At 42.0% G+C, this 21,986-nt stretch overlaps 1 protein-coding gene across 1 annotated transcript; it reads right to left on the bottom strand.

Annotated features, from left to right (window-relative positions):
* Nucleotides 1–702: 702 nt before the first annotated feature.
* On the bottom strand, nucleotides 703–20,937 carry kcp (kielin cysteine rich BMP regulator). The gene is made up of 46 exons (XM_074677632.1): nucleotides 20,730–20,937; nucleotides 19,471–20,003; nucleotides 19,257–19,329; nucleotides 18,499–18,803; nucleotides 18,238–18,406; nucleotides 14,860–14,933; nucleotides 14,656–14,749; nucleotides 13,043–13,125; nucleotides 12,870–12,963; nucleotides 12,717–12,796; nucleotides 12,546–12,631; nucleotides 12,283–12,373; nucleotides 11,559–11,658; nucleotides 11,392–11,477; nucleotides 11,088–11,181; nucleotides 10,833–10,982; nucleotides 10,644–10,750; nucleotides 10,346–10,439; nucleotides 10,066–10,239; nucleotides 9,874–9,956; nucleotides 9,686–9,779; nucleotides 8,631–8,813; nucleotides 8,375–8,545; nucleotides 8,123–8,296; nucleotides 7,948–8,030; nucleotides 7,763–7,853; nucleotides 7,591–7,673; nucleotides 7,336–7,509; nucleotides 7,034–7,213; nucleotides 6,678–6,942; nucleotides 6,252–6,334; nucleotides 5,290–5,383; nucleotides 5,049–5,222; nucleotides 4,879–4,961; nucleotides 4,341–4,461; nucleotides 4,177–4,259; nucleotides 3,597–3,696; nucleotides 3,418–3,506; nucleotides 3,192–3,294; nucleotides 2,952–3,094; nucleotides 2,522–2,694; nucleotides 2,315–2,426; nucleotides 2,136–2,237; nucleotides 1,875–2,039; nucleotides 1,490–1,790; nucleotides 703–1,338 (listed from the first exon to the last, which is right to left on the bottom strand). Exons 1-46 carry the CDS (start codon nucleotides 20,815–20,817, stop codon nucleotides 1,118–1,120), a joined length of 6,303 nt encoding a protein of 2,100 aa, XP_074533733.1. The 5' UTR covers nucleotides 20,818–20,937; the 3' UTR covers nucleotides 703–1,117.
* Nucleotides 20,938–21,986: the final 1,049 nt, after the last annotated feature.

Here is a 21,986-nt window from a genome sequence, read left to right as displayed (position 1 = left end):
GGGGAAAACTTTGCTCCAACAGACAAACCCAGGGATCGGTATATACCACGGATACAATCCTATGAACAGAAACAAGGACATGAGGGTGGCTCTTCAGGCAGCACATTGTTGTTTTCAAGCTTCAACATCAACACGTCTTACCTGCTCCATGTTTTCACCGCTGTGGGCTAATCAATTATACAGGGTATCACTATGGTTACAGCTTGATCAGGTATCTGTCAGAGGGACAGAGGAGTGATAGGTGATACATGGTCATGTGACATGTTACAGCTGTTTGTGCAGCATTAAGATAGTGAAAGCTCACATCACTAATGAAGGGCTAATCTCCCTTGAAGAAACACTAAATTACTGCTACTGGAATTCAAAATATAAACAAATTTGTGACTAATTTTTCAAGATAGACTTTAAAGAAGAAAAGTTTTTATGCAAACTTTACAGATACACATTTTTCTCACAGAGGTGCTATTGTTAATACAAAGTTAATATCTTTATTTTTTATAATCTTTAAGAAAATTGATTTCTTTGACCTACCTTAGCTTACTTAATGTTGTAAAATCACATTTTTTTTTCCAAAATCCTATGAGGAAATCAAGATTTTGTGAACTGGTAAACTATGACATTACATACTCCACACAGCACCACGATTAATAAAGCAAACTGATTGCAAAACAGAAATGAAATCGTACAATTGTTTGGGTAAACTTTATTTATTCATTGGAGAATGAGAGAACCTGAGGTTATGTGGCTCACTGTCTATCACCACAGTCAGTCATCACACAGTGCTGAAATCGACCTGTACAGAATAACAAAGCTTTGGTAATATATAAAAATTGTTGAACATGTTGTGTACAGTATCCTCTCAAAGTGTTAAGTACAATGGAAGTGACATGAAAACAACAAACCCACGTGTAGTATAAATATTCAGTGCTACATATCACAGAATGAAAACTTGTATAAAAACAGTCAATTGTAGATTTTCACTTAGCCTCTTTGTTATATCCACAGGTCATAGAGGTTCATCTGTTGAGATATGTTTCTTTAAAAACTGTGTGTACAGTAACAGAAGATGATTAGTGCATTTAGGTGTGTTTACAGGTAAGTGTCCACTGGTGCAGCTTTATGAAGGCTTCTGATGGATGATCTTAGGGCACTTGTCAGGCTGTATACAGTAGTTGTTGTGAAGAACCAGACCAGCAGGACACTGGCAGCCTGGAACACAGGGCTTGAAGCAGTGGCTCTCTATCACCCCCAGTGGTACGTCCACGTTGAAGCAGGTCACAGGACAAGGGGGGCCACACTCGTCGAATACAAAGCCCCTCTCCACCGGACAACCCACAGCTGTGGAAGACAGACATTGACAAACACGGCAGGCTGTTACAAGAGGAGCTATAATGGTTTACTTTAACCAGTAACCAGCTTTACTGAATAAATTACTGAAAAAAACTAAAAGATTGATTCATAGGTCTGTGTGTGTTTGTTAGTTGCTAACCACACAGTGATGGACTCCTCCACTGCAGGATGACTCCAGCCTCTCTGCACTGACTGGCGTAAGCCTCCAGTGTGTCACACAGACACTCGTCAGTGTTGGCCCCACAGGCACAGAGGTCGTACACGCAGGCTCCGTACCAGGGCTCAGGCGGCACCACACGATGGCACGGCTTAAACACAGCAGACTTCAGCACCTTACAGCGAGCGTTAGCGCTCTTCTTGGCCTGGTATCCTGCATCTTTGCAGGGGTCTACGTCCTTACCCGCACGACAGGATGAGAGGGCATGGCTTCCATTTGTGACCTAAGATGACAAATGGGCTTGAGTAATTTTCCTGCAGCTTACTTTTACATCATTTTTCCTGGATCCCCTTTGTGTTTACGCTACCCTCCAGCTGTTTCCAAAGTCAGACTCTGACAGACTGAGTCGTCCACTGGGCATCTGGAGATCATCCTGGTGGTAGTTGTTGAAGTTTCCACAGAGCCCACAGGTGTGGCCCTTATAGGAGCCGGGCACACTCACTTCCAAATGTGAACGACCGCTCCACTGCACCTAGAGGTGAACCAGTGATAGATCAGTCTATTAAAACTGGGAGTATCTGACCTGATATCTCCAGTGATATGTTGAGTGATAGTGAACAGGTTTTACCTTTAAACCAATGTTAGTGTTCACTAAGATGGTGTTGGTTTGCCGCTCTACATAGATGTCCGGTTCTTTGAGAAATGGCAAAATCACAACCTCATCATTCACCTGTGGAGTAGGAAAATGTCTGAGTTGACACAGAAGAGAAACATGTTAAATCATTTGCAGGATTTGATGACACAAACCTTTACAATCCAGTCCTGCAGTAGTTGCACTGTGATGTCTCCGATAAACACAGTCACCTCTTTGGTCCAGGACACACCTTTACGCCCTCGGTCTTCATTGGTGGCATGGATACTGAACAGAAAACGAGGAATCATTGAGTTTGACATAAGAGTACAAGTGACTGTTCACATAATGTTATATTATATGATATTTAAAAGTGGTTGCACCTGAAGTCTCCATTCTCACAGTCCTGCGCCAGGACGTAGGTGCACGCTCCCTGAAAGTGCAGCATGCGGCCATCAAAGGTGTGGTAATGAGGATCGCCGAAGGCAATGCAGGTTGCTGGACGAGGAAGGCAATGTGGGCAACACAAACCAGGGACGATGGCTGGCATCTCATCCTGAGCATAGACACACACATGGACAGGCACACACACTGCTTCACTTATTGTGTAACTTTGAGGAGCCTGGTGACTGAGGGGGAACCAAATATCTGCAGTGCCAAAATGAGCTCAGATGAGCCAACAGGAGTGGAAATACTCATGAGAAACATCCAACATTAAAAGTCACTGCACAGACTGGTAGTCAGTGAAGCATCATGGGAAAATGTGATGAAACACATTGAAAGATTGTCTATGTGAGTGTTTGTTGTACTGACTGTTGCACAGGTGAGAGGAGGGCAGCGTTCACTGAAACAGTGCACATCTCCAGACACACAGGTGCAGCTGGTGCACTCATCCACATCCCACTGTTCGTTGGAGTGATACACCGTCCCCTGGTGCAAACAAGATGCCCCAGAATCTGCAACACACATGCACAAGAACAAACCAGGCTATGCTAATAGATAGTTTGATGAGGCACTACAATCAGTGCTCTTTGCTCCAGCTGGCAGTGGTACCTTGGCACTCGTGGCAGCATTTCCCTGGAGTCTTCACTTGTTTTTGGCCAGTCAGACAAACAGCAGGAGGACACTCTTCAATGCTGCACTCGATGTAACCCAACTGAAGGGAAACACACACACACACAAAACACAATATCCTAAGGTCACCTGTGTTAACACGCACTCCACTGTCTCAAAAAGTGTTGTGCCAACATTGTTTTTGTTATAATTCTTGCAGACTCACAATACAGCTACATGTGACACAGTCATCGTCGCTGTCTGTCCATCTGCTGCCATTCGCCACACGTCTGTTCTGTCCCTCAATCACACAATCTGTATGAGACACAGGAGAGCCGTCAACCCTTGCAGATCAGTTACTACCATTAAAGGCAGACTGAACAGAAGAAGTAGTTTTGATCTTACCTTTACACACAGGGCAACATGAGTCTGGAGGGGTGAACTGTTCTTCAAAAGGGCAAGTGAGTGGAGGGCAGTTTTTGTGTAAGCAGGTCCATGTCAGGTCCTGAAAGAAGTTTTTTTCTGAAATTATGCCTTTAATGGTTGTCTAAATTATTTCTTGGATAAAAATGTGAAAAATCCCTTTAGGCTATGTACAACTGAAACAAATCTGACACCAGGTCCACACATAGCTGGGTATTTTCAAAAAACCTGATAACCCCCCCCACTTTGTGTTTAAAAATACTTTAGTCAACATGCCGCAGGAAAATCCATCGACAAGTGCAGCTTGAGGAATGCCAAACCCAGATTTGGCCATGTTTTCCAGACGTAAAACCCCTGTCAGCCAATCAGAATGAGCCCTCGTTATTCAGCTGTGACGTTTTAGAAAGTTTCCAAAATCTTCTCTTTGGCCAGAGTTTTCAGAATACATGGTTTTTGGTGACGTAAAGCTGTGGTTTCGTGTGGATGACAGGCATAAACGTATCGGTTTCTGAAATACCCGGCTACGTGTGAACAGAGCTAATATGTACTGTCGCTGCCTTACTCTGCACTGGCAGGTGAAACATGGATCATCAGTTGCCAACACCTCATTTCCAATCAGTGCAGATGTGCAGTTACTGAGAGGCTCTGTAGATACAATCAGATAACACAGCATTAGGAGAAAATGTATCACAGAGATGACATCACAAAACGCAGATTGGTACTGACGTGCACAGACAGGACAGCAGGAGTCAGGTCCAGAGAACAAGATGTTGCTCTTGGGACAGTCAACCAGACTTGGACACTGCTTCCTGTAACACTTTAAGTGCTGCTCTCCATCTGGCATCACCTGTGGTGTGAGACACAAAGTTCAATCACAGCTGCTACTGTCAGGAGTAACACTTCTGAACCATAACCTCTGCACTGTCTTATCTGTAAACAATTCAAATGCTTTGACCATTTAGTTATAAAAATGATTAACGGGGTGATTGAAACACAACTCTGACAACATATTGATCAAGTTGCAAGGTGATTTACTTGATCTTTACCAGAGTGAGATCTGAAGATTTCTGTATTTTTCTGTGTTTTTTAAGCTCGTTAATATTCATGTTTCTGTGGTTTTTTTGTGTTGTATTTTTTTTAAATGTTTTTCATTTACTTTTTGAGGTTTTAAAACCTAAAGATTAATGAAGAAAAACAAAGCTGAAACAGAAGCATTGTCTGAATATTCTGTTTTTTTCTGCCATCAGGTGTCATTGTATTGTACCTCACATGTGCAGATCTGACAGGGATCACCGGCCGGATGGAAACTGTCACCTGGTCCATACACCTGGCCCTCAAATACACAGTCTGTCAAAAAATATTATTCATTTTTTTGGGCTCCAAAAGCTTAAGCTTCCTCATGCAAATACAAACATTCAAAGTGGTTTTTCTCACCAGCACAGACAGGGCAACACTCCCCTGGCACATTAATGAAGTTTGTGCAGGGGGACAAACAGCGCACCTCAGAGCAGGTGGTCACCCCATCAACACACATGCAGGTCATACATGGGGTAGTATCTGCAAACCAGCTGCTGCCCTCAGTGTGCTCCTCCCCTCCATACATGCAACCTGCAGATGAAAGTTCCAGTCAGTGGCTGAACTTTTCCCTCTTTTGACTGTGATATTCAGTGTTTACCTCTGCACCGAGGACAGCAGGCTCCTGGATCAGTCACCTGATGCATGCAAGGCAGTTTGGGACACTGAGGAGCTGCACATTGCACCTCACCGGCCTGAAAGACACAGAGGCTGTTTTCCAAACCACCTACTGCATACTACATGTGAATGTAGTATGTAGCAGGCACTGCATACTGCCTACTGCTTTTGCATGTAGTATGAAACATGATTGTCTGTCGGGTCTGTTTTGTAGTATACTCTGGTTTTCTATTTTGGAAAATTGAGCTTCAGATGAATTTTTTTTGCCTTTATTATAAGTGTACAACACAAACTTGGGGTAGGTCTTGGCATTTTAGTTATTTTGTTAATCATATCATAGAAGAATTATCATATTTGATTTTAAATCTTACACCAGAAGTTATATCATTAACTGAATATAAATCTGGAAGGGATTTTTATTTTTACAGCTAATAAAAAAAACATTTCTATATATTCCAAGTATGGTTTAAAAAGTGAATTAGTGGTTTATATGGGCTAATAAATTTGTAGAAGTAGTCACCTCTTTTACAATTAGAAATGACAAGAGTTACTTATGTTTGTTTTGCAACACTTCACTTCTATCTCACGAACCGTCTAACATTATTGTTGTATTGCAGTTATAGTGCTGACACATTCCAGTAGATGGCGTTAATTCACCAAAACCTGCCACCCACATAGACAAACAGCATTAGTGCCATGCATTGTGGGAAACAGTATGACAGGTAGACTGGTCTGTTGCATACTGAGAAATTTTTCTGGATTAGTAGAACATTCAGGGATTTTTGGCATACAGCAGATTTTTCAAGTTTTCGCTACCTACCTACTACATACTGAATTTCAGCCAAAGTAGTAGGCAGGTTATGAAAACAGCCAGAGAGTTTAAGAAGTGAAACAGAAAACAGCTACATGGATGAAGAGAAAGAAGACAAGATGGAGGTGTCAGACCTGGCAGGTGCAGGTGGAGCAGGGATTTGAGCTTAGGGTCCACATCTGCCCATCATTGAACTCCAGACCATTAAGTGTGCACACTGAGAGAAAAGACAGACAAAAGAAAGGAAAATTTGAATCAATTAGATTTTTTCCTACATGATCAGTACAGTAGCATCTTTGGTGGGGTGGATATTTCACACTTTAAACACACATGTAAGCTCAGCATTGTAATCATTTAGGTGTGAACTTTCTGTTCTCAATAAACCAGTCTGTATTATATTTACCTCCTGCTGGTGAGTAGTAATCCATGTGTAGAAAGGAGTAGAAACATAAAACTCCCAGTTTTACTGAGTCAATTAACATTATCTTCAAAATAACCATATAAACTCAGCAATCATATGTTCTCCTTCAGATAAAATGTACCCAAACAGTGGGAAGTACCTGTGCACTCAGGGCAGCACTGTCCTGGTTTGGTAACCGGTTGATAGCAGGGTGTTGGAGGGCAGACCATGGGCACGCAGGTGACAGTGCCTCTAACACAGGTGCAGCGTTGGCAGGGGTTGGTGGAGGGTGTGAAGGTGTGACTGTGAGAGTGGACGACACCCTCATACAGGCAGGAGTCACAGACAGGGCAGCAGGAATCTGAAGGGACCGGATGGGAGCATTGGACCGGACAAGGTCTCCTTTGACAGTTCACAACTTCATTCTAACCAGAAGTAAGGGACAGGAGAGGAGTTAACGAGGAAATGTTAGTTTGGATCTCTTATTTTTTAACATTTCATCCTTGTCTCACTGACCAGACAGGAGCATGATGAGCACGGATCAGATGGTGATGTGAAGGAGGAGCCTGACTGATATTCTTTCCCTTGATGGAGACAGATCCCTGTGCAGACAGGACAGCACTCACCAGGCTGGGTCACTGGACGCAAACAGGACACACTGGGACAAGACACACCTGTACACACCACACCACCGTTCTATACAAAAAAACACACAGACAAAAAAAATTAGATGACCAAATGTCATTTTGCATTTTATATTTTGTAATCTTGACGTTCTAAATCCACAGCGTTTCATTAAAAACTATAAGCGAAGCTACCAGACAGGAGCAAAGCTGGCAGCGGTCTGTTGGGTGTGGGAAGCGTTCTCCGTTGAAACAGCCTCGTCCGTTAAAGTTGCAGCCATCACACACTCCACATGAGCAACCATCGAGGGCAGGATGTGTACATGGCACAGACGGACATCTTCGCTTTGCACACACCACTTCACCTCTCTGTAGAGATGGACAAAACAGAAAAGTTTGTTGGTTGAAATTTAGTAGGCCCCAACCTCGTTTAGCTTCTCCCCTCCTTACTGAGCATGTGCAGTCCTGGCATCCACCCTCTTCACCTGGGAGCGTTTGTCCATCAAAATAAGTCAAACCTTGGAAATGACAACCTGCTCACCAAAGGAAACCAAAGTAATTAAATTAATTAAAAACAAATCATGTTACTTGAAATGAACTTATTATATTGGTAAGTTCATACCTTCACACACAGGACAGCCACAAGCGTTGGTGACAGGGTGAGGACAATGTGCTGCTGGACATGATTTCCTCGTGCAGCGCACTGAGCCCGTCTGTCAGGCAAAAGCATGGCATGTTGTCTAAGAAGAGTAATCAGCAGGAATGTGTGTGTGAACATGTGGGTGAACATGTGTGTGCTCATGCTACCTGGCAGGTACATTCAGAGCAGAGGTTTCCTGGGTCAGGGACTGACTGTCCATTTGTGAGGACTGCGTTGTTAAAGAAGCAGCCTGTTGAATAAAAGGTGGTTGTTTAATTTTTAAGAACATAAACAAACAAAAAATAAGAATATGAGTTAATGATGAGATCTCAATCCCCATACGTTGACATTCTCCGCAGCATTGTCCAGCTGGTTTGTAGGGATGGCTACAGTCTCCGTAACAGGGTAACTTAGTGCAGACAACCTCCCCTCCATAACAGTAACACACACCGCATGGGTCTTTGTCATCACCAAACTCTGTGCCATCAGGATATTCTCTGCCATTAAACAGGCAGCCTGAAAGCAGAAAAAAAGACTCTTTGTAATGGACTTGTTATAGATGGTTTATTTTTTTTTATACATTACTTCACTCACCATCACAGGACATGCAGCACTGCCTCTGGACAGGGTGTTTGCAGTTCACTGGTGGACAACGCTTCCTCTCACACCGCACAGAGCCGTCACGACAAGCACACGCTGCACATGGGTCTGATGGATTGTCCCATGTTTCTCCATTAGCTCGTTCTCGGCCATCATAGAGGCAGCCTGCAATGGGGAATAAGACTTAATAAGCATTCTGGCTGACCAACTACCAATGCAACTACTCCTTTGTGAGACTGAGAAACATTACCTTCACAGGTCCGGCAGCATTCCTGTGTGATGGGGTGAGAACATGCAGCGAAAGCGCAGGGTTTTCGTTGACAGTGAACGCTCCCGTCGGTGCAGACGCATGATCGACAGCTGTCAGATGGGTGGTAGAAACGCTCATTGTGTCTGTAGGGTCGATGTTCATACACACAGTCGGATGGGAGAGCTGAAGGGAAGTCAATGAAAAGGATGTTTTCAATAAATCACTTTGTAATCTTTGTTAATCACAAATTAACATTGTAGGCAAGCACAGAGGGGATTCCTGACAATGAAACAATATTGTTTGAAAAGTTTTGCTGACCCGTGTTAAGCTTTGTGATACAATGCTGTTATTTTGTTTATAAATACAAACTACCTATACAAATAGAACTAGAAAAGCACTCAGAGAGCGCAGATCTCCACCAAGCATATTGTCATCGTCACGCAACACTTAGGTCCTACTTTAATGTTATACTCCCTTTCAGCAGACTGTCTGCTACAATTTGGTGTTCGTTGCAGGTTTGATAATTTGTTTTCTGACAGTGTTGAAAATTATGATGACCCAGTACATATTTCATGTTCTGGATCTTAGTATCCAGAATATTGCCAGGATCTGGATTGTACTTTTACATTTGTCAGAAATTATTGTGACCTTGTCTTGTATTGTTTTGCAAAGCAATCCAACAATTTATAGTGTAGTTATATACACATATAATGAAAACGTCCCTATCCGACAATGATAAAGAATCCTTTAAAAAAAGTCCTGGATCCAGACGGTGATCCGGATCACCTCCAAAGTTTAATCACTTCTTCCTAATCCCATTTTGAACATTTCCTGAAAACTTCTTCAAGATCTGTTCCTTAGTTTTTGAGTTATGTTGTTCACAGACAAACAGACACAGACAAACAGACACAGACATACAGACAAACTCTCCCAAAAACATTACCTCCTGGGTGGAGGTAACAAAAAGTAAAATATGAGAAGATAACTTAACAGGGTATGTGTTGTATAAAGTTGTGACAGAGTCAGCTGTTGCTGCCCCTATCTGTCACTCTCACCTGGACACTGAGGGCAGCAGTCTCCTGGCAGCATATTTGGGTTGGAACACGCCAGTGGTGGACACCTCTTCATCAGACACTGAACATTGCCATTCTGAAACAAACACAACACTGGTTGAAAGGAAAACCTGCTCGAAAACCCCCACAGATATCAGCACTGCAAGATGAGAAGCACTTGATATTCTTACCAGACAGCTGCATGTCCTGCACTCGTCTGTGGGATGTGGAAAGTCCTGTCCGTTTGGATATTCTTTCCCAGCATAGCTGCAACCTTACAGAGAAAAGGACAAAAGTGCCTGCTAAATGAAAATGAAAACGTAAAAGTAACAAGTTAATGTGAGATTCATCATACTTTAGGTAGAAAATTGTTATCTCCTCACCGTTGCAGTTGTTCCGGCAGCATGTTCCAGGCAGCGGTGCGTTACAGTGAGGATGAGGACACTGTGTCCGGTGACAGTCAATTGTACCGCTCACACACTTACACTCCTCACACACACTAACTGGATTAGGAAAAGCCTCTCCATCCACAAAGACATGATTTTCAAACAAGCAGTCTGATAAAGACACAAACAATCATGTTAAACTAAGATGACTTTGGATAAGATTGATTCAAATGGACTACCATTTGATTGACTGGACACATATTCTGGTTTTGGGTACCTGGGCATTTGGGGCAGCAGTCTCCAGGTGGTGGGTATGAGTTGGAGCAGTTAAGAGGAGGACAGGGTCTCCTCTCACACTCCACACTGCCATGCTGAGGAGAAAAGAAAGTTTTATCTGCCTGATTCTTTTCTGAAGTTATTTTTTTAAACATTTTATTCTGTATTGAACAGGAGAGACTGGAAACGTCTCTCTTACATGAGAATTGAAGCGTCTGTACAGCTGCTAGCTCAAATGCACCCCACATCTATGACATTTTTAGGCCAACAGTTGTGTTTAGTGTGAGTCAGAGGCATACCTGACAGGTGCACATGTGACAGGGCTGTTCAGGGCTTGTAAACCTCTGCCCGTTGCTGTAGATTCGGTGGTTGTAGGTGCAGCTTTCACATACGGCACAACAGGAGCCTGGGGCAGAAATCAGACAGTATGTGATGTGGTACAGATTCACATGGTTGAAAAGAGCTCACACACACACACACACTCTTACCAGTCAACTTGGTGGGATGCAGGCATTCTGTAGGAGGGCAGCGTGTGTGTGTACACACGGTCTCGCCGTTCACACAGGTGCATCTAGAGCAGGGACCCTCAGGCTGCCAGCTTGAGCCTTCCTCATATTCCACTCCCTCCAACACACAGGCTACGATTAAAAAAAGAGAAAAGGGATGTCATACATTTAAGAGCTGCAAATATCTGTGTGAACCTGTATGTGTGTTTGTTCTGCACTTTTTTTGTGTATTATTGCCTTTGCATATTGGACAACAGAGATGTGGGTCTATGATTGGGTTGGAGCATTGGACAGGAGAGCATTTCTCCTCATGGCAAATAACAGTTCCAGTCTGCAACATAGAGGCACACGATCATTCTGAGTTTTTAGGATCATAGGAGCATTTCAAAAGCAGCTTCATACAGGTAATATTTGTGAAAACATTATCACTTTTTAAGACATTTACCCCTTTTGGAAAGGTTTTCTCACACTCCAGGTCCTTAGACTAAACATATTTTGAACAATACACCCACCTGAGTCTTTACCACCTTTATATACGTACCTTACACCTGCACTGCAGGCAGGGTCCACTTCCAGCAGGGTTAAACACTTTTCCATCAGCATACACCCTCCTGTCATACTCACAGTCTGAGGAAGACAGGAGAAATTCTAAACAATGCTGTTTGAAGGTGTAAAAGGTAAAACAATTTAGTTTACAGATAGCCTCACCATCACATGAGGGACAGCACTCTTCTTTGCGTTTAGCCGGATGGCTGCAGCTCAGTGTTGGACATGATGAATCAAAACGCTCGCAAGACACTTCGCCTGCCTTGCGAGACAAATAGAGAGAAACTAAAACAGAAACTCTGATTTCATGGATCAGCATTTCCAAATTTACAAAGGTTTAAGATTTAGCTTGACAGGAAAATCTAACAGACCCAAATATTAACTGATATGAGATTAATAAAGATGATTTTGTATTTATTTGGCCAATGCGTTTCCTGAAGAGACAGTGAAAAATGCTACACTTGGAAAATGTAGTGAAATACTTTTTTGGTTACATTTAAGGCATTTATGTCTTCATTAGTTAGGACAATTGATGCGTTTTCTAAAATTTTGGATGAAGAGCACGGTGGAAAATATGGAGCAAAGAGTCAAAGCTAAAGGTTAAAACAGCGCCAAACTGGAATTGTGGCCTCTGTATACGAGGCGTGATTTGATTGACAGGATTTAGCACTTTTAACTTACAGAGGGAGAGGATCATGTCTTAATCCAAGTTTCTTCTACTCTTTACTGTTACAGCAGTGTTTATCAATAAGTTTAACAGTCTGTAACCTCACCACTAGATGTCCCTAAATCCCACACTGATTCTTTTGTCTCACGTCTTCTGAAACAGACATTCTCTCTTATCACATAACTGAAAAATGAAAACAAAAAGCCCAGCTGAACTCACAGAGCAGCGGCAGTGGATGCAGGGGTCTGTCCTGGAGGGGATCTTCTGTCCTTCTACATATATTTCTGAGTCATATTCACACTGCTCACACCTACACACAACATTAACACTCATAAATAACACACAACAAAAACTCTCTCCCACTTGCACCTAAATTTGTGCATTTTACTTTTATACTCCCTGCACAATCAAAATGAGGGATTAAGGAAAAGCAGTGATACAGGTTTGAGAACGACATGGGTGAGGTAAGGTAGGTGGGATACCGTGGACAACAGTCTCCAACTCGATGCACAGGGTTACGACAAGACAAAGCAGGACAAGGAAGGGGTGAACAAACCACATCTCCATTCTACAAGAAAAACAGTTTCACAATAAGACATGAAAATTTTTTTTTTGTGGTTATATGATTTTCACAATGACCATATGTAGCATACCACACATGTACACTCTTGACACCGGTCTCCAGTAGGGATCACAGCTCCATTAGGAAAGTCATGACCATTCACACCACATCCTGTAACACAGCACAAGACCCTGCTTGGCACTGAACACTCACATTTTTTCTGTGAGAAATCAGAGACACTCACCCTGACAAACTGGACAGCACGTGTTGGGTGGAGGAGCAGCTGGGTTTTTACATGGAGTGCTGCACTGTTTCCTCTCACAGTGAACTCGACCCTCCTGGTGTGAGTAAAGAACAATGTCAGTGAAGATGAAAGATGAAGGTGATGGACGGTGAAGCTGAGAGTACCAGACTCACCGAACAGTAGCAGACATCACAGGGACTCTCTGTCGACCTCCACTGGGCTCCATGTTCGTACTGAACACCAGAATGGCTGCAGCCTGAAAACACATTTTACAGACTGTTGTGGTACTATGATGATACTGCCTCTTTAGTGACGTGTTCTGTTATTCTGACTCTGTTTCCCATGAGCACTTTCACCCACTGTCATAGGGATACAATGCCTTGCTGATAGGGATGCACAATATTATCGGCACAATTACACGTTTATTGGTATCGGCAGATATGAAAATTTCTGCCAATATGCACAGCCAATAAGGTGCTATTCAGTTAGGATTATCATTATTTTCCATCTGATAAATAAGCTCCTTAAATAAAATGTAGCACTTCATGTATTTGCACTGCGGAGCTCTGTGTCTGTCACCAGGTTGTTACAGTAGCTCTAAAATAATCAAATGCAACTTGGTTATGTTTAAGAATGCATTGTACATTTAAAGTTCATATGATCTAAGGAAATTATTTTTCTGTATTTCAATACTGAATGTCTTGAGTTTGAAAAAATAATACATTTCTTATTTATGGTAAAATCAAATGTTTTTTTGTCTTGTTTTATGTGTGTTTCTTAAACAAATAAGACTGTCACAATTAGAGTAACATATAAATTCCAGTACAGGATAGACTTAGCTTTCTTTACAGTGAAAAAACAAACAAACTTGTGATTATTGGTATCAGCCAAAAGGGGTTTTGATATATCGGCAAATCGGATATTGGCAAAAATCCGATATCGTGCATCCCTACTTGCTAAGGCATGCATTTGTTCAGGAAGTGAATGAATGGATGCTACTTTTTGTATGGTGCACAAAAAGTTGTGTATTCATATGTGGTTATGTAGCACTATTGTAAAATGTGAGAACAATCAAACTTTGTAAGCTTAGTTTGTACTGCAGTTTAGAGTCCAGAGAGTGAGTAGACTTTCTGTTTGGTGTTACTCACAGTCCTTCTGCTGTTCAACTACCAACTACAGCCTCACAAAGCAGAGCAAAAAAACCAAAAAAAACTCACACTTCATTTTATTGATTAACTCTCAAGTTTAGACAGATCACTGCAGGATAACTGCTGCATGTGGGTTGTCATGAACATTATTATAAAGTGCTTAACTTGTGTTTTTTTCTCTGTCACACTCCTTTTAAGCTTTCTTTTTAATGTCCTTCTTCTTTTCAGCCACTTTAGCTCCAGTGTCCAAATGAATCTCCTTGGGGTGCTTAATCCACAAGTTTTTACCCTTTAATTTCCCCTTGCTGTGGGATTAATTCTAGGTCTTGACTGGATCTGGTAAATATTAAACTGAAAAAACACTATGCAAATAGAAGACAGAGGAACAATGATTTTTCTTTGCCACATGAAAGTCTGGTTTGATTTATATGACCAATGAAGTGTGACTTGTATTTGTCAATGAACTAATGATTTGTGACCATCTTTTTCAACTTCTCATTGTTCAGACAATAACACAACATTGTTGTACTTTTGAGAATCTATTGTGTTTTTTCTTCCATACGGATGTCAAAATTTGTAAACAACATGTCAGACAGCTTATTAGGGTGAGATCTTACACAGACCTCCCATGTTCCTACCTCTGCATTGCTGGCAGCAGTCTCTCGCTACATTGTCCTTCTGAGTGCAGTCCAGTGCAGAGCAGGGCAGGGGGGTGCACTCCCTGTTACCTCCCTGACAGGAAGGAGAACATACAGAGAGAAACTCTGAGCAGAGGGGGACTACCATCTGTTTAGGCTTGAGTAATATGTTTGTATTAATGCACACATCTGTAAAACACTCACCTTACATGTGCATGTCTGGCAGCCATCCAGAGTGCTGTAGGACACATTATGAATTATACCATCCAGCTCACACTCTGAAAGTAAGACAGAGGTTAAAGTGAATATGGATGTGAAAGCTTCCTGCAGGTTATCTTCACCTTTCCTCTAGTCTAGGTCACTGTGGAACATCTGGCTCTGCTTTCTTCCCAGTAATGACAGAACAGCATGGTTCTGATGTTGTATACACATGCCTGCTCTCTCACACACCATGTTTTATAGACCGTTACAATAACCACTAGTGCCTGCAGCCTTAAGACTGCAACCGGCAAGTCTGTTAACACTGAAAAAGATTTATTGTCAGAGAAACAGAGAGAAAACTGAATAGGGAATCAGTTTTCCGGAGGATCCCCAGCCCAACGAATGACATCACTGACGTTGCAACTCAATTATGCGTTTGTTTTCACAAGGAAAGTTGAAAAAAAAACAAAACTGAGAAATACTCAGTCATTTTTGTCATCAAAAATCGTCAGAAACCTCTTCAGATTATTTTTGCAGAGTCAGGACTTTTCAGTGTACACTTATTTTAATAGTGACCCTCTGAAGGATGAGCAAGATGTGTTTGTTGGTGAGACAGGGCAATAATCACATAGTGTGAGAGGGGCCAGTGGAGAAGCCCACTGTGCCCGCAGTCAACAGGCATTTCCTCTAGCAAGCCGAGCATGCAGGAGATCAAAGATGTGAGTGTGTGTGAGCTTGTGTGAGAGTCTGTGAGTGTGTATCTACATACTGATACAATTAAAACGAAGATGAGAAAAAGGCAAAGACGATGACAGAGAGAGCAGTCAATGGGGAGTTTTGTGCACATGTGTGTTACATTGATGAAACAATGAGCAGGACAGAACAAAGTTTACATAACTCTGTGGGAGTGAGGAGACAGCTTAGGGGAAGAGAGGGGGACAGAAAAGATGGAAACCTAAAGAAGGATAATGGATGTAGCCTCTGGGTTTGTAAAGTAAAGCTGATATTTAAGAGCATCAAATCTTCATTCAAAGGACGGCAAGAGGCAAAAACGAAACAAAGCAAGACCAACAACAACAAAATCTGATATGATAGTAGTGTATGGACATATTGCATTTCTTGTTTGAAGTATCATTTGAGAAATTTTCCTAAAAGGCTCATAATCTAAACTGCTGAAAAAATCTGAAAAAATCTACTTTCAGGTCGGTGAACTGGGGCCAAGATGACTGCCTGTCAATCAGGACAACAATGCTTATTCATCCTCTTGTTTAAATATGGTCACATCTGGCTCCAAAAACAAAGATGACAACAACCAAACAAAGACCTGGAAACATGCAGATCACCCCGACCACTGTGACAGTGTGACTAAAAGTTGATGAACTTAAATGACAAACATTGTCAGCAGTCTTTGCCCTATTTATTTGTGTAACTGTCTTTCAGACGTTAACAATTCCTTTCTATTGCTCTCACAGGAAAAAGCTTAGCACAAAATACCCACTGAATTTACAATCTCGTATCACTGCCCTGTAAAAGTAAGCTGCTGCTTTTCTTTTTGTGGCAATAATTTCATATTTACCAGCCATGGCATATTACATTGTTTTTAGTAGCTGGTCCCTGTCACGTAAAACAGGAAACACAGTTAGGCACATAGCGGACTGCCTCTGGGTTCTTGTAGCAGCAGGCCTGACGGCCAAGATTAGGACAGGTGTTGGGCGCAGAGCCAAGGGGACAGCCTCTGAATCAGTGAGGAGGCTTGAAAAAAAACTAAAAACAGTGTTTTTCAAAGCAAGACCACTACAACATTGGTTAAAAAGTCTAACTTACAATTCACAACATGGATTTTGGTGTAGCAGTCTTCTTAACCCGTACTTAACATGTTGTGATGACTACATGACTCACTGACTCAACTTGAGAACTGTTTAAATTCATATTTTAAGAGTAAAATCAAGCATAATCAGCAGAAATCAAAACATACCTAAAACAGTTTAGTGAGTGTTTTCTCTGCCCGTTCAGGGGCCTGCAGGTCATATTTTGGTTTCTTGGTAAAGAGGGTAGTGTACTGTCATGAATTTCAAAACCATGAAGTGATATCTCACCCAAGCATCAAACTGTTGACCCTGGACTGGTTTTACACAGCTACTTTTGTTTTTACTTTATTGAGCTGATGCCTGGGACCTGCCATGCGATGCTCTTTCCTCTAACCCAGCCCTTAACCTCAACCTGCCAGGAGCCAAAAATAACAAAGGAAAAACGTACACAAAGCACCGCCATCGGTCACACTCAATGAAGCAGGCCACCTGATGGTCCAGAGCTAAATCATGAACTAATAACAGCCAATCACAGAGAGATCTACAAACTAAATCAGTTACATTAAAGGTATGAATTATTGTTGTGAGAAATGCAGTGGTTCACATCGTCTAGAGTTAGAAGAGGTGGTTAATCACTCTCTGTGCCTTCAGCTAGTAAGTCTAAATTTAGTTAAAAGAAAGACTAAAAACAAGAGAAACAGTCATTGTTTTCATTTCTCTGATCTGACTTGTAAAAGAATGTTTGTCTCTGAATGTACAATCTCTGCCCTTTTGAATATGCCAGTAAAGCATAAAGAAAACAAAAACCTCAAAAGAAAGTCCTAAAAGTAGTAAGCACTTTGAGAAAACTACAGTCTCAAGACACCAAACAAAAAGGTTTTTTGAAAGTTTGTGTTCATTTATGATTATGACCCACCTCAAGCTTTTGAACAGCTTTGGAGAGCTGCTGGCTAACAGAACACAAAGTAAGGACTTATTTGTCAATAAAACCAAGAAAAGCTCCCATGGAGGAAATCAGGAACGCTACGAGACGCCATGGGCTACATTAGCTTGCTAATATACTTGTGATTGCAACACTCATGTGTAAAATGCAAACCATTTTCTCTAGCTAGGTATGAAGGTTTGGATTAAAAAAAACACTGATGACTTTGAACTGCTGGAGCTGTTGGTTATTTCTACAGCTTGAGAAATATTTAGTCAAAAGCCAAAGCTGAAACATTTAATCTGGTGACACAAGATAAATTCCTGCTCATCGAACAAACAACCTTTCAGTTAATCATAGTCCATGTACCTTTTATACAATTTACATGTGTTTTTGATACTTTTATACTCAACTTATCCTCACATGAAAATCATCCTTTCTCTCTGTGTGACACACTGGTTCTTTGCTGGTGGAGAGATAAAAGCAGTGAAACCAGGCAGGGTCAGAGGTCAAGATAAAAGACACCCCTCTGCTTTGATAGAGAATAGACAGACAGGGGCCTGTGAGAGAACAGGTCATCTGCAAAACTTGCAACTAAAGACGTTGGATGTGTGTGTTGAGAGGAGAAAGAAGCAGCTGAGTTGGAGTTACCTTTAATATTAGCTTGGCATGTGACCTTTCCAGATTTGCATGTACACACAGTGTTTCGGTCTGTTTGCCAGCTTTGACCATCACCAACTTCACGCCCCTCCCACTCACACTGAGGCCTGACACACTCACATCCCTCCAGATAAAGCACACGAGACTGTAGATCTACATTCTGTAGAAAAGAAAATATTGATGTCACTCCACTTAGAAACACTTGGACTTCTTAAACGACTTATTCATGTATTTGTTTTATAACATATCCACCTGAGTTTTCACCATGTCCAACATAAAAGCCAACTCTTCAAGCTGCCTCTCCAGCTTCCTCAGCCTGTCATCTGTCTGTGCCTGAGAAACAGACTTTACTCCTTGAGGAGATCCTGGGGGGCCCAGCAGCACACCTCTCTGCAGCTGGTCACTCTGGATGTCAGGAGGATAATGGTGGGTTTGGACTGCTGACCTCTGGTTTGCTTGAGGTTTACTGGGAGCTGCATCCTGCTGGGTCATTGGGCCGCTGTCAGTCCGAGAATCCGAGCTATGAGAGTGAGTGTGCTGAGACGGAGGATGGGCATCTGGAAAGGGAAGCACAAGTTGGTGGGAGAGGAGATTCCTGAATAATTCTTAAATCAACTTGAGTCCAAAATTGAAGCTTAAACAAACATCCTGGGTAAATTAAGTCAAAATTAAGACCACTGCTGAGGAGAAGGCAAACAGGCTATTTGGAGTAATTTCTGCCTCAGGGACAGAAGATATAATCTGAGACACAACAACCGAAGTGATCCTGAAACTAAGTTAAAGCCCCAAGAACAGGACCAGAAAGGATTCAGAGAAAGAAATAAAATAAAGTTTGACTGTTTCTCTGAATAACTTTTTCAAACAAGTCCTTGGTTTTAATAGAACATTAGTGGTTGAGTCAGCAACTCACATATTTATAGGTGTTTTAAAATAGTGTCTTCTTATTTCTAGCTAATGGTTCTCTTAATATTTCCACACTGTGTGCTCCAATGTGTTGCTAAACTCTTTACCTGTAACGTTGTCACAGAGCCACGGGCGCCTTAGATAAGCTCTCATTGAAATCTCTGCCACCTTCAAATACCCCTGCAGAAAAAAATGATGATTGATAACTAACTTTACAGAGCACAATTAAACTGAACAGACATAAAAACTCTGAAGTGATACAGACAGAAGACAATGTGACGTATGCAACTGCATGACGTACTATATGTACAAGAAACTCACACTAAATTTACTCTCTTTCCTCCCTGGGGTGCTGGCAAGAGTGACAACAACATCTTCAGGCAGCTTCAGGTTGAGTTTTTCCTCACCGCTCACAGGTAGAACCACAGCTTCTTGGCAGTCAACAAAAAATATTAGCCTTTCAGTCTCCAGACTCACAGCCAACTGCACCCACGCATCCCTGGAGAAAGGGTTTCTCCCTGGGAGACGAAAGCTGGTTAAGCCTTTGGCACCTTCTCTTGCCTGGTAATCTAGACTCAGAGACTTATTTTGGGTGGAGGAGAGGATTTGGAGAATGGGTGAAGACGCAGTGGAGAGAGAAAAAAGAGTAGCACTAGAGCCTGATGCCTGATGCATCACCAGATGAACCCCCATGCCTCTCTGAATGCTTGAGTACAATTTGTGGTTGTATTCACGTGGAAGAGTCAGATGAGGGGCTCTGGGACGTATTCTGTACACCACACCGGCAGGACTCTGCAGCCTGGACACCCCGTTTATGTGGTGTGTCATGTTCAGCGTCAGAAGTAGGTTGATCACTATGAAAAAGACATAACAGAGAGTCATAATTGTGACACAGTCTGAGCTATAATGCTTGTGGTCATGGTTTGTCTGATGGAGTACAACTGTGGTTTTTGGGTTGTGATGAAAGGGAATTAAAATGAAGTCAAAGCTGCCCATTCTGACCACAAACACAACGGACCAAAACGTGCAGTATAGTCTCTTCCTCTTTTTTATAAAGGATGAAATGTAGTAACTGTCATTTAAAGCTATGGATCTCTGTATGTGTGGCACTCTTAATTCTGGGTTATAGTGAGCATACTTTCCACCCAGAGAGGTAAATATGTTAAAAAAGCCTCACATTCACAGAATTTTTACTAAAACGCTAAATCAACATTTTTGAATTGGATAATGTCTCAAACTGCCTGAAAAAAATGTAAAACTCTTCAGAGGAATTCTATGTTGACCACAACAACAGTGACATTGACATGACTTCACTGTGTGATGATAATTATGTGATATTTGACACTTTTACCCACCAAATGTGCATTTTAAGACTGTTTTCCTTGACAGTTAATCACTTTGTTGGCGGAGGAAAAATGTTTGCTTACTTATTCTGCAAATCACAGTGCTTAGAGCTACATTCATCAAAATACTTTTGTCCCAATTAGCATGCTTAGTTAAGTGACAGTTGCTTAAGGGTTTAGTCTCTTTAGTAAATACAAAAATTAGTTTAATGAACTGAAAAGAAAAAGATAACTTACCATTTTCTTGGTTTGGACTAGTTTGACCCTGCACAGACAGCGCGAGCACCCAAAGCAGCACGAGCGCCCTGAGTTTGCCGCTCTCCATTCTCCACACATCAAATTGAAAGCCCAGTTATTTTGAACAAGAAAAACTCAACTTTTTACCCAGAATGCATGCTGTTCATAGTCCTTTTAACCTTTTAAGGTGACATGGGTCTTGGAGAAGACTTTTCTTTTCCCCTGCGAGCACAGACTGCTCCGACGAGCGCGAGAGGGAAACATGAAACATCTGGATGCAGGCAGGGCGTCACTTCACGGCAGTCACACACACACACACACACACACACACACACACACACACACACACACACACACACACACACACACACACACACACACACACACCCTCCTCGGGCTATCTGTCTCTTCAACACGCTTAACTTCATCACAAAGGAGGGTGGTGGGTTGCCTACTTTATATGTAATGCTATACTGTCTGATTAATGCTGAACGTTCAGGTGTGCAGTTCGTGTGAGGTAACCTTTAATGCTGCCCCTGCCTGTTTTAAATCCCTGTGAGATGGTGAGTGTGGTCTTCTCTTCCCCTCTTTCCTCTCTTTTTGTCAGAGGGGAAAAAAAACCCTCTCCACTCAGTGTGTTCATAGCTGTTGATTCCCAAAGACTGCCGTCTCGGCAATCAGCTAAAACCTGGACAGGAAACTGGAGGGGAGCCATGCAGAGGTTTGTGTGTGTGTGTGTGTGTGTGTGTGTGTGTGTGTGTGTGTGTGTGTGTGTGTGTGTGTGTGTGTGTGTGTGTGTGTGTGTGTGTGTGTGTGTGTGTTGAGGAATAGGGTGGGGGTAAACACAAGTAGTCATGTTTCACTGTTGTAGAAAAGTTCCAGTGTAGTATCCCACTGTGCCCAACTCCACCTCCCATCTGTCTCCCCAACTTTTGACTTCTCCTTTATGTTGTTGTTCTTCTCATCTCTGCTCTGTTTATTATCTCAGAGACTTAAACTCAAACACTCATCGGATACAGCCTTGAAATTTGCCTGAAGGACAAAGGCATACGTCTCCCAGTTTGGTTCAGAGGGGTTCTTTCAATGGATGCTCTCTACTGGAGATTCCCTTGTGTCTTTTGAAGCAAACCCAGGCTCAGTGAAGAACAATGAACTGGATTTAAGCTCATATCTTTTTCTTGCCACATACCAAACAAAAACTCATCCATGACTCATGGGAGTTAGTCTACAGTATAATAATCACAATTAAAAAGTTTT

The sequence above is a fragment of the Halichoeres trimaculatus genome, unplaced genomic scaffold, assembly GCF_033239565.1.
Source record: "Halichoeres trimaculatus isolate MK-OKI-2021-1 unplaced genomic scaffold, fHalTri1.1 fHalTri1_scaffold_10, whole genome shotgun sequence".
NCBI classification, from domain to species: Eukaryota; Metazoa; Chordata; class Actinopteri; order Labriformes; family Labridae; genus Halichoeres; species Halichoeres trimaculatus.
The sequence above is the reverse complement of the archived record's forward strand: the minus strand, read 5'-3'. Positions and strand labels throughout refer to the sequence as shown.

Bases quoted from the DNA above. Each gene is read 5' to 3' on its own strand.
- kcp (XM_074677632.1), bottom strand. From the start codon at position 20,817: ATGGAGAGCGGCAAACTCAGGGCGCTCGTGCTGCTTTGGGTGCTCGCG. The intron at 7,674-7,762 runs GTATGAACTTAC...TTTGGTGAGCAG, and splicing joins TGGCTGTCCTGTGTGTGAAG to GTTGTCATTTCCAAGGTTTG. The intron at 5,223-5,289 runs GTAAACACTGAA...TTTCATCTGCAG, and splicing joins CTGCTGTCCTCGGTGCAGAG to GTTGCATGTATGGAGGGGAG.